Here is a 15,306-nt window from a genome sequence, read left to right on the forward strand (position 1 = left end):
TGCTGAGGGGGTCTAGAGCCAGGCCAAGGGGCAATGGTTTGGAGCTGAGGCAGAGCAGGGCTAGAGTGGAGCTGAGGAAGAAGTTGTTGAGGATGAGAGTGGTGAGAGTCTGGAACAGGCTGCCCTGGGGCTGCCTCCTCCCTGAACACACTCAGTGCCAAGCTGGAAGGGGCTCTGAGCAACCTGCTCTGGTTGGGGATGTCCCTGCATGCTGCAGGGGGTTTGGGCTAGATGACCTTTGAGGCTCCCTTCTACCCCAAACCATAGTTCTATGACCCTGTGACTGACCCAGAACCTGAAACCAGTGGAGCTGAACCCAGCAGAGTGTCTGTGGGCTGAGAGCTCTCTGCAGCACCCAGGCTTGGAGACTGGGAAAAGGGAAAGGAAGTAGAAATCAGTCCTGCCCCACTCATTGCAGAGAGAGCATGGAATGGGTTGGGTTGGAAGGGAGCTCAAAGCTCAGCCAGTTCCAGACCCTCTGTGCCATAGGCAGGGACACCTCCCACTAGAACAGGTTGCTCAAAGCCTCATCCAACCTGGTCCTGAACACCTCCAGGGAGGTTGTGGAGCACAGAATGGGATCTTTAAAAGACCATGGAGTGGGTTGGAAGGGAGCTCAAAGCTCAGCCACTTCCAGACCCTCTGTGCCATAGGCAAGGACACCTCCCACTAGAACAGGTTGCTCAAGACCTCATCCAACCTGGTCCTTAAACACCTCCAGGGAGGTTGTGGAGCACAGAATGTGGCCCTTGAAAGACTATGGAATGAGTTGGGTTTGAAGGGACCTTAGAGCCCAGTGCCAAGCTGGATGTGGGCCCTGAGCAACCTACTCTGGTTGGGGATGTCCCTGCTGACTGCAAGGGGGAATCCAACAAGATGACCTTTGATCTTCTCTCCTGTGCTGCTCTTTTGGTGCCCACTCCTCCTGCCTGCTTCTAAGAGAGCCTAAACAACCCCAAGGGAAGCTTCAGGTGGGGAAGGGGGAAGAAGTCACCAACCCAAGTCATTGAGTTCAGTATTGACCTTTATTGAGCAAGAACTGCTGTGACTTTTACATCAAACAACAAAAGGTTGCATACTGTGCATGTCAACTGGGTTCTCCCACGAGCAAAAAGTCCACCTTCATTGCACCAGTGAGGTAAACATCATCACTTAGAAGTAGCTTTAGTATATTTTTTTTAGTGTTATTTTATCCTTTTATTCTTTTTTTAATGGTTTTGAGGTTTTTTTTCCCCCCTTTCTATTTAATTTTAAGGCTAGGAGAGTTCTGCTTCTCCAAACTATTCTCTCACTGTTTCTGTTTGGATCCCTTCTCTCTTCCTTTCCTTATTTCTTGGCTCAGTTGGTTCTTTGCATAAGACATCTTGAAAGGAACAACAACAGAAAAAAAAGGAAACCAAAAGGAGGGGAGGGGGAAAAAAACCAAACACCAAAAGACTTAAAATGAATCTCCCTTTTCAGATATGCCCCTCCAACAGCTCAGGAAAATTCACAAAGCTCCCTTGGCACATTTTCAACCTCATGCACTATTAATAGCAATATTTTCTGTTGAGGGGGTTGGGGTTTTGGGGTGGGTGGGTAAGGGTTTCCCCAAGCTCTGTGGAGGGAGCACATCTTCAGCCTGCATGCATTTTTTTCCCCCCTCCCCCCCCTCCCGCCCCCCTTTTTCCTATTGCACAACCAAAACCAAAAAGGTCAAAAGTAAAAAGCCAAACACTTGGTGTGTGTCTGGAGAGCCTCCAGGAGAGAACCCATTCTGCTTTGAAGCCGTCACCCACATGCATTTTGCAGCTGTCCTATGGCTTAACCTTTTGCACCACCCCAAGCTCTTGGGTTTCTATTTGATACTCTTTTGTTTTGTTTTGTTTAGGCTTAATTTGGCTTTTTCTTAAAGCTAGGATCTCCTTTTCTTTTCTTCTTCTTTTTTTTTACTCAGCCTCTTTAATCTCTTTGACCACAGCATGGGAAGTGACTTTCTCCACTTTCTTAGTGGACACCAATTTCTCCTCGAAGCTCTCCTCGTGTTCCTCTACCTTCTGGGTGACTGTCACCGACTTGGTGATGTAGGTGGTTGTACTGTCCCCACCCTCACCACTGATCTTCTCTGCTTTCTTGGTGACTACAATCTTCTCCCCCTTCTCATCCACTGGGCTCACATCCAGGCCGTTGGTGACCACCCCTTTGTCTTCCTCCTCCACCTCCTTCTCTTTGGAGCCTCCCTCTTCCTTTTTCTCCTCCACCTCACCGTTCACGGCGATGTCTTCTTTCCTGGAGCCTTTCTCTACCTCTGCGCTGAGTTTGGTCACCTTTGTGACAGTGACTGTCTCCTCCAGCACAGCTTTCCCCTCTTTGGCTGGGGAGGGGAGCTTCTCAGGGCTGGGGGGCTTCTCAGGGCTCCTGGGTTTCTCTGGGCTCCTGGGTTTCTCTGGGCTGGGGGGCTTCTCCGGGGTGGCCAGCTTCTCTGGGGTCACTGGCTTCTCTGGAGAGGTGACCTTTGGTGTGGCTGGCTTCTCTGGGGAGGTGACCTTTGGTGTGGCTGGCTTCTCTGGGGAGGTGACCTTTGGTGTGGCTGGCTTCTCTGGGGATGCTGCTTTCTCTTCCTCCTTGGCTGCTTTCTCAGTGCCTTTCTCCACCTTCTGTTCTTTCCCTGCTTCCGCAGCTGCTTTCTGGCCAGCCTTGGCTGGCTCTGTCACAGGAGATTTCGGGGGGGATTTCGGGGGGGACTTTGCAGGAGGTGTTTTGACCTTCTCTACCTTGGCTGCTGCCTCTTCAGCTTTGCCCTTGGCCTCAGCTTCTTCTGCCTCTTCCTCAGCCTCTTCTCCTTCTTCCTTTTCCTCTATTTCTTCTTTTTCAGAGCCTCCTTCTTCCGCTGCGTCAGATTTTGCAGCTTCTTCTTCCTCTTCTGCTTCCTCTTCCTCCTTCTCTTCCTCGGGTGCAGCTGCTTGTTCTGCAGCAGCCTTCTCAGAGACAGTTTCTTCCTCTGCAGCTGCTTCTTCTGCTTTTTCTCCCTCCTGTTCTTCTTGCTGGGCCTTGGCTGCCATTTCTTCTGCGATAGCCGCTAGGGCATCTTCCATTTCAGACTTCTCATCCTCTACCTTGGTCTCTTCAATGATTTCTTCTACAAACTTGTGCTGGACCTTCAGCTTTGGTGGCTCAATCTTGGTTTTCTGGATTTTGGTGGATGCTATTGTGACAGATGGTTGCCTGTGTGTGAATATAGGCCCAGTAATGCTTCCAGAGAAGGCACTGAATCTTGTCTCTTCACCCTCCAGCAGCTTCCTAAGGGAAACAGGAGAAGGAGGGGGGGGGGAAAAAGAGCATAGAAAGCCAAACTAAAGGACAGAATGAGGATGCTTCCCTGTCAGCAGGATGAGCACAGTTTGGAAGTGGAATATGCTGGATGGATCAGCATAATCCATTGCTCCCAGCCTCAGTTTGGCTTTCCTTGAATCAGCTCTTTTGCTAAGTTCTTACTCAGCAAACAGCTTTCAGCTTTGTTTGCATGATCAGCCTTGGGGTGATCATCCTTAGTGCCCAAACCCTTCAATCTGGCACAAGCCAGCACAGAGCAGAGGCAAAAGGCTCTCAGAGGGTGCACCATGACTCAGGCAAACTGAGAATGTCACCCAGCCAACTGACCTCCAACTCAAATGCTGTAGCTGTGAGGCATTCACAGCCACTTTAGGTCTTGTGTCTTGAACTAGGAGTTTTGGGCACCCACCTTTGTGTGGCTCTGGAGATGGAAGGGGCTTGTCTTCAGTTAACTTGATCACAGATTAGTGTTGGCTTGGGAGGGACCTTTAAAGGTCATCCAGTCCTCTCCTCCACTGCAGTGAACATCTTCAACTAGATCAGGTTGCCCTGCTCAACCTGACTTGGAATGTCTCCAGGGATGTGGCTCCTACAACCTCTCTAAACCTGTTTCAGTGTTTCAGCACTCTCAGTACAGAGCATTTCTCTGTACAGAGCTTAACTCTCCCCCTTCTTTTAGCTTAAAGCCATCACCTCTTGGCCTCTCACTACACCCTTGAGGGATCTGTGTGCAGGTCTGAGCACCCTCAGCGATTCAAGCAGATGGAGGCTTGGGGGATTGTTTGTTGGTTCCTCCCTCCACCTCTCCCCACTTTCCCTACGCTCAAATCCACCCTCTTCATCTCAGGCTGTGACCCAGAAAAAGCAGCATCTCCGAGGAGGCTTCTGAAAGTGATGCAGAAGAGACTAAAAAGAACCTGCCAGGTGATGGCAATAGCAAGCAGCATTCCTGCTCCAGACGAGGGCGGATGGCTTGAAAGAAAAAGTTGAGGAAGAAAAGCCAAAGTATTCATGACGAGCAGGAGAACATTCCCTGCTTGAAGCTCTGATCAAACCAGTGCCTGCCTCTCTCCAGGGATAAAAGAGAACCCAAGTGACAGGCACCTCTGGCACTTGGCATCTGCAGAGCTGCCAGGGATTAAAAACAAACTTCTCTCCTTCCCTTTTTTTTTCCCCCTGGTGCTGCATCTTCCTGCTTTTGTCAGGCTGGGCAGAATGCAGCACCAGGCTGGCACTGCACTGAGTCACGGTGCCCTGTGCCTACCGAGCGCTTGGAGCTCTGCCACCAGCTCCCAGAGCTGCTCCCTAAAGGATTCTTACTGCAAACCTTCCGTGCCCTGTGCAGATTTTGGAAGGGTGGTGAAGAGCTTAGGCAGGGTCTGGTTTCTGCTTGTGCTGCCTGCGTGCAGATCTGTGGGAGAGAGCTCCCCAAAGCCAGCAGCATCTGCAGTGCTATTAATATTCCAGGCGCATCCGCAGTGATCCTGCCCTACCTGTATGCAGCAATTTCGATGTCCAGGGCCATCTTGACGTTGAGGAGGTCCTGGTATTCCCTCAAGTGACGTGCCATTTCCCACTTCGTTCCCCTAAGCTCGTTCTCCAGCTGATGAATCGTGTCCTGCAAGGGAGACATAGGGGGGAAAAAAAGCTCCGTGACAGGCGCACGGCACCGAAAAGTTCTCCAGAGGGACTTGCTGAAACTCTTTTCGCCACCCTGGGAGGCAGCGCCAGGCTCAGAGAGGGACCCACCCGGCTCCCGCTGCCTCCCTCTGCATCCCCACCCCATCGGGCGCTGCGGGGACGGGACCTGCACCCCGCCACCGCCCCCACCCCTACCCCTCGGGTGCTGCGGGGACGGGACCTGCACCCCGCCATCGCCCCCACCCAGCGTCCCCACCCCTCGGGCGCTGCGGGGACGGGACCTGCACCCCGCCACCGCCCCCACCCCTACCCCTCGGGTGCTGCGGGGACGGGACGCGCACCCCGCCACCGCCCCCACCCAGCGTCCCCACCCTTGCAGCCAGCGCCCCTCGGGCGCTGCGGGAAACGGACCCAGACCCCGCGGCTGCCCCCCCCTGTCCCAGCCCAACCCGGCTCTTCCTCGGTACCTGGTAGGTGGTGAGGTCGTTGTTGTGGCGTTCCTCGATGTCACTGAGCTGCCGCTCCAGCGACTCCTTGGTGCCGCGCACCGACTCCAGCTCGATGCTCTTGGACTGCAGCTGCCGGCGGTACTCGGCGATCTCCTCCTTGGCGGAGCGGATCGCCTCCTTGTTCTGCTCGGCGGCCTCCGTCAGCTTGGCATAGCGGCACTTGAACCACTCCTCGGCCTGGTGCATGTTGTGGTCGGATTGGCACTCCAGCTGGGCGCGGATCTCCTTCAGCGCCGTGGTCAGGTCCGTCTTCAGGTAGTCCTTCCTCTCCACCGTGGCGTGGGACGCCTGCAGCTGCGCCAGCAGCTCGGCCACCTCCTCCTCGTGGTTGCCCCGCAGGAAAGCCACCTCGTCCTGCAGCGACTGCACCTTCTTGTCCAGCTCCGCCCGCATCAGGGAGGCCTCCTCCATCTCCTTGCGCAGGGCGCGGATGGTGGCCTCCGTCTCATCGCGCAGCCGCGCCTCGTCCTCGAAGCGCTCCCGCAGGCGCTGGATGTCCTCCTCGATGTGCTCCGAGTCCAGCTGGATCTGCGCCTTTTCGTGGCTCACCTGCTCCAGGGCCCCGCGCAGCTCCCGCAGCTCCTGCTCGTAGGCGTCGCTCAGCTGCGCCCGCCCCGCGTGTTTCTGCCGCAGCGCCGCCAGCTCCGCCTCGATCTCCTTGTTCTGCTGCTCCAGGTAGTGAACCTTCTCGATGTAGCCTGCGAAGCGGTCGTTCAGCCCTTGCAGCTGCTCCTTCTCGTTGGAGCGGCTCAGCTTCAGCTCGGCCGCTCCGTTCAGCAGCGAGGACTGGCTCAGCTCCAGGCTCTCGGCGGAGCTCAGCACCGTAGGGCCGTAGGTGGTCCGAGACCCCCCCAGGTTGGGGCGCTTGTAGGAGGAGGACACGGAGCTGCCCGAACCCCGCGACCACGACTGCGAGCGGAAGCCGCTGGACGGGGAGGCGCTGGCGCGGCTGTAGGTGGCCCGGGTCTCGGTCACCCGGCGGTACGAGGGGTTGCCCAGGGGCTCCATGGTGTAGCTCATGGTGGGGACTCGGGGGGGAGCGGGCGGCAGCGCGGCAACTGCTCCGGCCGCCGCCGCCCCTTATACAGCCCGGCCGGGGCGGCCCCGCACACGTGTGCGGGAGAAGCCACCCCCGGCCCTGCCCCGGGACCGCCCCCCGGACCGCCCCCCGGCCTCGCCTCCCTGCCCCTGCCCCTGCCCCGCTTCCCCTTCCTTTCCCTCTCCCCTCATCCCCCCCCAGCCTCTAATGCCCCCACCCCGCCATGCCCCTTCCGCAACCGCTTTCTCCCTTTCCCTCCTTTTCCCTTCCCACTGCTCCTCCTTCCCTTTCCCCCATCCCCTTCCCCCTTGCACCTACTCCCCCCTCCCTTTCTTTCTACCCCCACTCTCCTCTTCCCTTTCCCTTGCTCATTCTCTCCTGCCCTTGTTCCTTTCTCCCCGCCTCCCTGGGCCATCATCTCTCTTCCATTGCTTTCCTTCTCGTTCTTTCTTTTCTTCTTTTTGTTCTTTCATTCCTTCCTTTCTTCCTTCTTTTACTTCTTCCTTTCGTTTCTTTCCTTTATTTCCCCTCTTTCCCCTTTGTTTTTCTTTCTTTTCTCTTTTCCCTCTCTCTTCCCCCAGCCCCTCCCGCAGCGGCCCTGCGGAGCGGAGCGCGGTGCAGCAGCGCCCGGCGGACCCCTCAGGACCGGGGCCAGGGGCCGGGGCTCCCTGGCGGCTTCAGCACCGCGGGCAGCTCCGGCGGGCGGTGCCGGGGGCGAGAAGCAGGCAGAGGGGTCCCAAGATGCAGTCCCCTGCCCCGGGCCCGAGCTGACATCTGAAGGTCAGGAGCTGCGGGGCGGGAGCTAGCGCGGCCCGGAGCTGCGCTGCGGCACCGAGCGCTCCCCTCCGCGGCTTCGCCTCCCCTCGGGCTGCGGGACGGGCTCGGGAAGGGGCTCCGCGGGAGGAGGCTGCATGCAGCCGCTGCAGTGCGGGAAACTGGAGTTGGGAAGAGGTCGTCCCCACCCTGCCCCGCCTCAGCATCCCAAAACCTTCCTTTGGATTCTTCTTTCCCTTTTCTCTTCCTTCCTCTCTTCCCCTCCCGCCCGCAGCTGTTCCCCCAGCGCTTGGTGCATTGCTCAGCAATAAACTCCCTTGCTCGGAGCCCTTGGTGAGATTTGTCTTTCCGTGGTGCAATGCACTTCTTGGGGGCTGTATTGCAGCCAGCAGCTGCCCCCCACCTCCCCCAGAGTCTGAGCTCCTCTCGGAGGGGATTACAGCTGCACAGGCGACTGAAACTTCAAAGAACGGCAAACAAACCCAAACGCTGCCGGCGCTAGAAAAAAGCCCTGCTGCAGCTCCCGTTGCAACTGGGAGGGATGCTGAGGGGGGAGATTTTAACTCCTCCTTCAGAAAGATGCTGGCTAGGGGCTGCCTGTGCTCAGCAGCCTGTGCATTTGTAAGCAGATGAGCTTATTAGCAGGCAAAAGCCTTCTCAGTCGCTGCCTCCTTGCCTTTACCCTGGGACGCAGGCAGCTCCCGGGCTTGCTGCTGCTGCGTCTTGGCTGTGGAGAGTTCGGGAAGTCCGAGGGACAGGGTTAAACTTGGCAGAGCACATGGAGCATCGCACTTCTGCTGGCTCATTAATATGATGCTGTCATAGGACTGCAGCACTGCAGTCGGGAGAAGGCAGAAGGACCCACGGCAGCCGCGGGGCCGCACTTCAACACGGGCAGTTTGGCTCCGCTGCTTTAACCCCCTCTGGGGGTTTGCCATCAGAGAGGCGGAGAGGAGAGTTTGCTATAGCCAAAGCAAACCCAGGGTCGAAATCTCTTCCACTCATCTTTGGCAAAAGTTCCTTCCCCAGACAAAAAACATCCCCGTGGGGCTCGCAGGGAGGCAAAACAAAAGGACTGTGTGTAGTGGCAGTGCTTTTTTTAACGCCCATAGCAGGGGGGGGTGTGGTTGGAACTAGATCATCCTCATGGTCCCTTCCAACCCTGATTTTGATTCTCTAATGTCCTTTGAGGGGGAAAAAAAAAGCCAGATTAGGACATGGTTTGCTGCTGCTTTGCTTCTTCCTTAAGTAAAGGCAGGGAGGGGGAACAGATCCTGGATTTTTTACTTAGGGAAAACTTAGTGGATGAGGAAAAAAACTGTAGTTAGAGGTGGCTGAGAGCTTTTATTATCCTCCTAACCTGTGAGCAAGTGCCTGGTGCTGAAAAACCCTTGAGGAGGAGCATGCTGAACTCTGTCACAGAACTCCCTTCCCTCCCCTGCCTCTGTGCATGAGTTGCTTTAAAGCCATTTACCCTATGTGCAAAACCAAGTTGGCTCCTCACACCCAAGCCCTGGCAGTGTCTCTGCCTTGTTTGCTTCACACTAAAACCAAGCAATGGCAAAGTCTACAGAGTGCAAGGAGGTGGTGGCCATGAAAAGGAGGAGTTTCAGGCATGAAGTTTGCAGTCACAAAGGTTTTAGTTGCAAGCAGGCACAGGAATCCTCCTGAAACAACAATAATAATCATTAAAAGTGGTTTAATTTCACATTCTCTGATCCATATTCAGATGCTGGGGTGGGGAATATCCTGCTCCATGATCCTGAAGGTGATCTGAAGGTCAGGATGAGTCAGGGAAATCAGCCTGAACTGCTGCCTTAATCCTGATGAGCATCGAATCCTTGCTCCATCGATACCCACTCCGGAGGCTTGAAGTGCAGGATGAAGTTGCTGCTTACAGGCAGCTTTTGGCACCAGCATTTGGCAAATGAGAGTGGCTGCTCCAGCAGGAGCTAAAAGGGTGGGGGGAAAGAGGATGGGGATGGTGCCCAGTGCCAGCACAAGAGGCAATGGGCACAAAGTGTAACCCAGGAGGTTCCACCTGAAGAGGTGGAGAAAGTTGTTTGGTATGAGGGTTCTGCAGGCCTGGAGCAGGCTGCCCAGAGAGGTTGTGGAATCATAGACTCACAGAGCCAAGAAGGGTGGCAGAGAGCTCCAAGCTCACCCAGCCCAGCCTAGCCCCCAGCCCTGCCCAACCAACCAGACCATGGCACTCAGTGCCCCAGCCAGCCTTGGCTGCAACACCTCCAGCCATGGGCACTGCACCACCTCCCTGCGCAGTCCATTCCAGTGCCAATCACTCTCTCTGACAACAACTTCCTCCTCACCTCCAGCCTCAACCTGCCCTGCCACAGCTTCAGCCTCTGGCCCCTTCTTCTGGCCCTGCCTGCCTGGCAGCAGAGCCCAACCCCACCTGGCTACAGCCTCCCTGCAGGCAGCTGCAGGCAGCAATCAGCTCTGCCCTGAGCCTCCTCTGCTGCAGGCTGCACCCCCCCAGCTCCCTCAGCCTCTCCTCACAGGGCTGTGCTCCAGGCCCCTCCCCAGCCTTGCTGCCCTGCTCTGGGCACCTTCCAGCACCTCAGCATCTCTCTGCAATGGAGGAGCCCAGAACTGGACACAGCACTGCAGGGGTGACCTGAGCAGTGCTGAGCACAGGGGCACAAGAACCTCCCTTGTCCTGCTGCCCACACTGCTCCTCAGCCAGCCCAGGATGCCATTGGCTTTGCTGCCCACCTGGGCACTGCTGCCTCCTCTGCAACTCCTCTCTGCCAGCACCCCCAGGGCCCTCTCTGCCTGCCTGCTCTCCAGTCTCCTTGTGTGGTCACTTTCCCCTATCTGCATCCTCTGCTGCTTCAGCCTGAACCACCCTGAATTTTCCATCCAGAAAGTAGCACAGGTCAGGAGCAGAAATAGCTCTTCCTGCCTTGTTTGGGGAGAGAGTTTTTTCCTTCCTCAGCCTTCCCTCTCTAAACAGATAACTTTGAGAAGTGGCCACAATGCCTCTCTTGGTGCCCACTCTTCCTGGAGCTGTACTCACTGCTTGATGCTACTGCCACGGAGGAGGAGAAACTGTTCCCAAGTTCTGCTTCCCAGGAGAAATGTACAAACATCACTGCAGGCTGGAAACCAGGGAAAGGTCTCCACAGCAGGGACTGGCTGTGGCATCATCTAGCACCACACAGACGTCACAAGGAGCTGGAGCAGCTCTGCTGTGAGCACAGGCTGAGGGAGCTGGGGGTGGGGGGGTGGGGGTGTAGCCTGCAGAGGAGAAGGCTCCAGGGGGACCTCAGAGCTGCCTGCCAAGAGCTGAAGGGATCCTAAAGGGAGGCTGCAGAGAGAATTTTGCTGAGGGTGCCCAGAGCCAGGCCCAGGGGCAATGGTTTGGAGCTGAGGCAGAGCAGGGCTAGAGTGGAGCTGAGGAAGAAGTTGTTGAGGATGAGAGTGGTGAGAGTCTGGAACAGGCTGCCCTGTGGCTGCCTCCTCCCTGAACACACTCAGTGCCAAGCTGGAAGGGGCTCTGAGCAACCTGCTCTGGTTGGGGATGTCCCTGCATGCTGCAGGGGGTTTGGGCTAGATGACCTTTGAGGCTCCCTTCTACCCCAAACCATAGTTCTATGACCCTGTGACTGACCCAGAACCTGAATCCAGTGGAGCTGAACCCAGCAGAGTGTCTGTGGGCTGAGAGCTCTCTGCAGCACCCAGGCTTGGAGGCTGGGAAAAGGGAAAGGAAGTAGAAATCAGTCCTGCCCCACTCATTGCAGAGAGAGCATGGAATGGGTTGGGTTGGAAGGGAGCTCAAAGCTCAGCCAGTTCCAGACCCTCTGTGCCACAGGCAGAGACACCTCCCACTAGAACAGGTTGCTCAAAGCCTCATCCAACCTGGTCCTGAACACCTCCCTGGGCAACCTATGCCAGGGTCTCAGCACCCTCAACCTATGCCAGGGTCTCACCACCCTCAACCTGTGCCAGGGTCTCACCACCCTCACTCTTACCTCCAGTCTCTATCTCCCCTCTTCTGGAGATGCTGCACTGGTAACAAACCCCCTGGCTCATGAGGATTTATGCTTCTACCACATGGACCTCACTCTGCAGGCAGTGAGCAGATGATTCATGGCAGCTAACACTGAGCTGTCTGTGGGCTTGGCTCCCCTAGATGCATTTATCTCCCTCCCTGTTTGCTGTCACCCTGCTTTGGCCCCTCAGTGCTTGCTCCTCACAAAGCAAGAGCTGCCTTCTGCATCCCCCCACCCCTCTGACATTTCACTTCTCTTGACTTTAACTTGCAGAGGAAAAAAAAAACCCACCCAAAAAAGGCACTTAAATGTGAATGATTTTTGTTTCTAAAGGAAAAGCCTGGTCCAAGGAACCATCTTCTCCCTGCTAGGCTAATTTGTATCTAGGTTAATTGCTCTCCTGCTGGATGTTTAATTGATTTGTGTGGAGGAAGCCAATGAAAAGGCTGTAGCTCAAGGAGGGCTCTGCATAACTGCAGTGGCTCCTGATTTGGTCTGGTTTAATTAGTCCTAAAGGAAGGATCTACCTAGCAGAAGGCTGCAGAGGTCTCTGAGGGCTCAGTTATCACTGAGATGCTGTGCATCAGGGCAGTTTGTTTCTCTGATGTGGACCTCTGCTGGAAGTGGGGAAGGGAGCTGGAGGTGGTTTATCAAGCAGGAATGGTTCATAGCAACAGGAACAGAGCAGAATGGTTGGGGTTGGAAGGGACCTCTGGAGATCAGCCAGTCCTGCTGAGGCAGGCTCACTCAGGATCACAGCATCCCAGGATATCAGGGTTTGGATGGGATCCAAGGAGCTCATCCAGTCCAACCCCTCCTGCCAGAGCAGGACCACACAATCCAGCACAGGTCACAGAGGAACACATCCAGACAGGCCTGGAAAGGCTCCAGGGAAAGAGACTCCACAACCTTCCAAGCAATTCCAAGTCCTTCTTGAACTGAGGGTCCAGACTCAATATCCTTGCCCCATTAGGGCAGAGTAAATGGGGAGGAGAACCTCCCTCCACCTCCTAATCACACTGCTTCCAATGCAGCCCAGGATCATAGCATCAGAGAATGGTTTGGGTTGGAATGGACCTCAAGGATCATCCAGCTCCAACCCCCCACCACAGGCAGGGACACCTCCCACTAGAGCAGGTTGCTCAAAGCCTCATCCAACCTGACCCTAAACACCTTCAGGGAGGAAGGAAGCAGCCACAACCTCCCTGGGCAACCCCTTCCAGTGTCCTCACAGCAGAGTTGCTCCAGCCCTAGGATCACACTTTATTCCTGACCATTTTGTCCATCACCTGGGTGGGACCCAACCAGCTGCAGCCTTCCTCCCACTCAAACAGTTGCCAAAGCAGCAGCTGCAGGTAGGCAGGAAGAAAACCACCACCAAAAATCTGTTGGGGAAGAAAGTGGTGAGAGAAGAAAGAAATCAACTAAAGCTCCAGCTCCTGGCTTGGACAGAGTCACTCTGGTATGGGTCAAGAACTGGCTGGAGAGTGGTGGGGAATGATGCCACACCCAGCTGGCAGCTGGCACCACTGCTGTGCCCCAGGGATCAGTGCTGGGCACAGTCCTGTTTAATATCTTCACTGACGATCTGGAGCAGGGGATGGAGCCCAGCAGCAGGCAGTCTGCAGATGGCACCAAGCTAGGAGCAGCTGTGGAGCTGTTGGAGGGTAGCAGAGCCCTGCAGAGGGACCTGGCCAGGCTGCATGGGTGGGCAGAGGCCAAGGGGATGAGACTGAAGAAGGCCAAGGGCAGGTTCTGCACTTTGGCCACAACAACCCCAAGCAGCTCCAGGCTGGGGCCAGAGTGGCTGAGAGCAGGCAGGCAGAGAGGGCCCTGGGGGTGCTGGCAGAGAGGAGCTGCAGAGGAGGCAGCAGTGCCCAGGTGGGCAGCAGAGCCAATGGCATCCTGGGCTGGCTGAGGAGCAGTGTGGGCAGCAGGACAAGGGAGCTGCTTCTGCCCCTGTGCTCAGCACTGCTCAGGCCACCCCTGCAGTGCTGTGTCCAGTTCTGGGCTCCTCCATTGCAGAGAGATGTTGAGGTGCTGGAAGGTGCCCAGAGCAGGGCAGCAAGGCTGGGGAGGGGCCTGGAGCACAGCCCTGTGAGGAGAGGCTGAGGGAGCTGGGGGGGTGCAGCCTGCAGCAGAGGAGGCTCAGGGCAGAGCTGATTGCTGCCTGCAGCTGCCTGCAGGGAGGCTGTAGCCAGGGGGGGTTGGGCTCTGCTGCCAGGCAGGCAGGGCCAGCAGAAGGGGCCAGAGGCTGAAGCTGTGTCAGGGCAGGTTGAGGCTGGAGGTGAGGAGGAAGTTGTTGGCAGAGAGAGTGATTGGCACTGGAATGGGCTGCCCAGGGAGGTGGTGCAGTGCCCATGGCTGGAGGTGCTGGGGCCAATCCTGGCTGGGGCACTGAGTGCCATGGTCTGGTTGGTTGGGCAGGGCTGGGGGCTAGGCTGGGCTGGGTGAGCTTGGAGCTCTCTGCCACCCTGCCTGGCTCTGTGATTCCACTCCAGGAACGTGAGCTGCTTGGCTTGGCAGGGCTCAGGACAGCTCCAGGAGAGCCTTAGTAGAAATAACAATAAGCAGATTAGGAGGGAAGCAATAAATACAGCAGCAAATCGAATCAGGCAGACACTGAGGGCAGGCAAATCAATAACTTCAGAAATGCATTCTGCAAACTCACTGCTGAAAAAAAGAAAGAGAGAATAAAATACAGTTATAGAGATAGAGCCTTTGGGGTCTTGATTAAGGAGGCTCTCCAGGCTGCACACCCCCAGCTCCTTCAGCCTGTCCTCACAGCAGAGCTGCTACAGCTCTTGGATCATAGAATGGGTTAGGTTGGAAGGGAGCTCAAAGCTCAGCCAGTCCCAACCCAACCCTGCCATAGGCAGGGACACCTCCCACTGGAACAGGTCACTCAAGGCCTCATCCAACCTGGTGCTGAACACTTCCAGGGAGGTGTTCCAAGGAGGTTGGCAGAGAGCTCCAAGCTCACCCAGCCCAACCCAGCCCCCAGCCCTGCCCAACCAACCAGACCATGGCACTCAGTGCCCCAGCCAGCCTTGGCTGCAACACCTCCAGCCATGGGCACTGCACCACCTCCCTGGCAGCCCATTCCAGTGCCAATCACTCTCTCTGACAACAACTTCCTCACCTTCAGCCTCAACCTGCCCTGGCACAGCTTCAGCCTCTGGCCCCTTCTCCTGTTCACAGGCTCACAGGATGTTAGGGGTTGGAAGGGACCTAAGGAGACAGAATCATAGAATCAAGCAGGTTGGCAGAGAGCTCCAAGCTCATCCAGCCCAACCTAGCACCCAGCCCTGCCCACCCAACCAGACCATGGCACTAAGAGCCTCACCCAGGCTTTCCTTGAACACCTCCAGGTCACCTAGTCCAAGCCCCCTGCCACAGCAGGACCACACAACCCAGCTCAGGGCACACAGAACACATCCAGACAGGCCTGGGAAGGCTCCACACAAGGAGACTCCACAACCTCTCTGGGCAGCCTGTGCCAGGCTCTGGGGCCCTTCCAGCCAAGAAGTTGCTCTTGTGCTGAGCTGCAACCTCCTGTGCTGCAGCTTCCATCCACTGCTGCTGCTCCTGTCCCAGGCAGCAGTGAGCAGACCCTGTCCCCCCCTCCTGACCCCCAGCCCTCAGAGAGTTCCAGACATTGATTCAATCCCCTCTCAGTCTTCTCCTCTGCAGACTAAGCAGCCCCAGGGCCCTCAGCCTCTCCTCCCCAGGCACTGCTCCACTCCCCTCCTCATCCTCGTAGCTGCAGCTTCCAACCATTGCTGCTGCTCCTATCCCAGGGAGCAGTGAGCAGAGCCTGTCCCCCCCTCCTGGCAGCCTTCAGATACTTTTATCCCCTGCCTCCCCTGTTGCTGGTTACCTGAGAGAAGGGACAGTTCTCTGTGTGTCTCCCTCCCCAGGAACCACCTCCTTCAAACACTGGCAGGAAACATTCCATGTGCCAGCTCCTCTCTGCCCTCTTGCAGCCTTTAGCATCCTGGTGGCTCAGTGAAGGCAC

The 15,306-nt window shown here is 56.4% G+C and overlaps 2 protein-coding genes and 1 long non-coding RNA gene across 3 annotated transcripts in view; 1 reads left to right on the forward strand and 2 right to left on the reverse strand.

Annotated features, from left to right (window-relative positions):
• SNRPG (small nuclear ribonucleoprotein polypeptide G) overlaps window positions 1–15,306 on the reverse strand; it is a 322,953-nt gene that overhangs the window by 80,996 nt on the left and 226,651 nt on the right. The gene's annotated exons all lie outside the window — the stretch shown is intronic.
• Window positions 1,007–6,564, reverse strand: NEFM (neurofilament medium chain). The gene is made up of 3 exons (XM_064175671.1): window positions 5,421–6,564; window positions 4,806–4,930; window positions 1,007–3,279 (listed from the first exon to the last, which is right to left on the reverse strand). The coding sequence occupies exons 1-3, from the start codon at window positions 6,480–6,482 to the stop codon at window positions 1,929–1,931; spliced, it is 2,538 nt and encodes an 845-aa protein (XP_064031741.1). The 5' UTR covers window positions 6,483–6,564; the 3' UTR covers window positions 1,007–1,928.
• Window positions 6,302–7,601, forward strand: LOC135192504 (uncharacterized). The gene is made up of 2 exons (XR_010309001.1): window positions 6,302–6,413; window positions 7,083–7,601. It is a non-coding gene; the product is annotated as an uncharacterized LOC135192504 (long non-coding RNA).

This window comes from Pogoniulus pusillus, chromosome 42 (assembly GCF_015220805.1).
Source record: "Pogoniulus pusillus isolate bPogPus1 chromosome 42, bPogPus1.pri, whole genome shotgun sequence".
In the NCBI taxonomy this organism is placed as follows: domain Eukaryota; kingdom Metazoa; phylum Chordata; class Aves; order Piciformes; family Lybiidae; genus Pogoniulus; species Pogoniulus pusillus.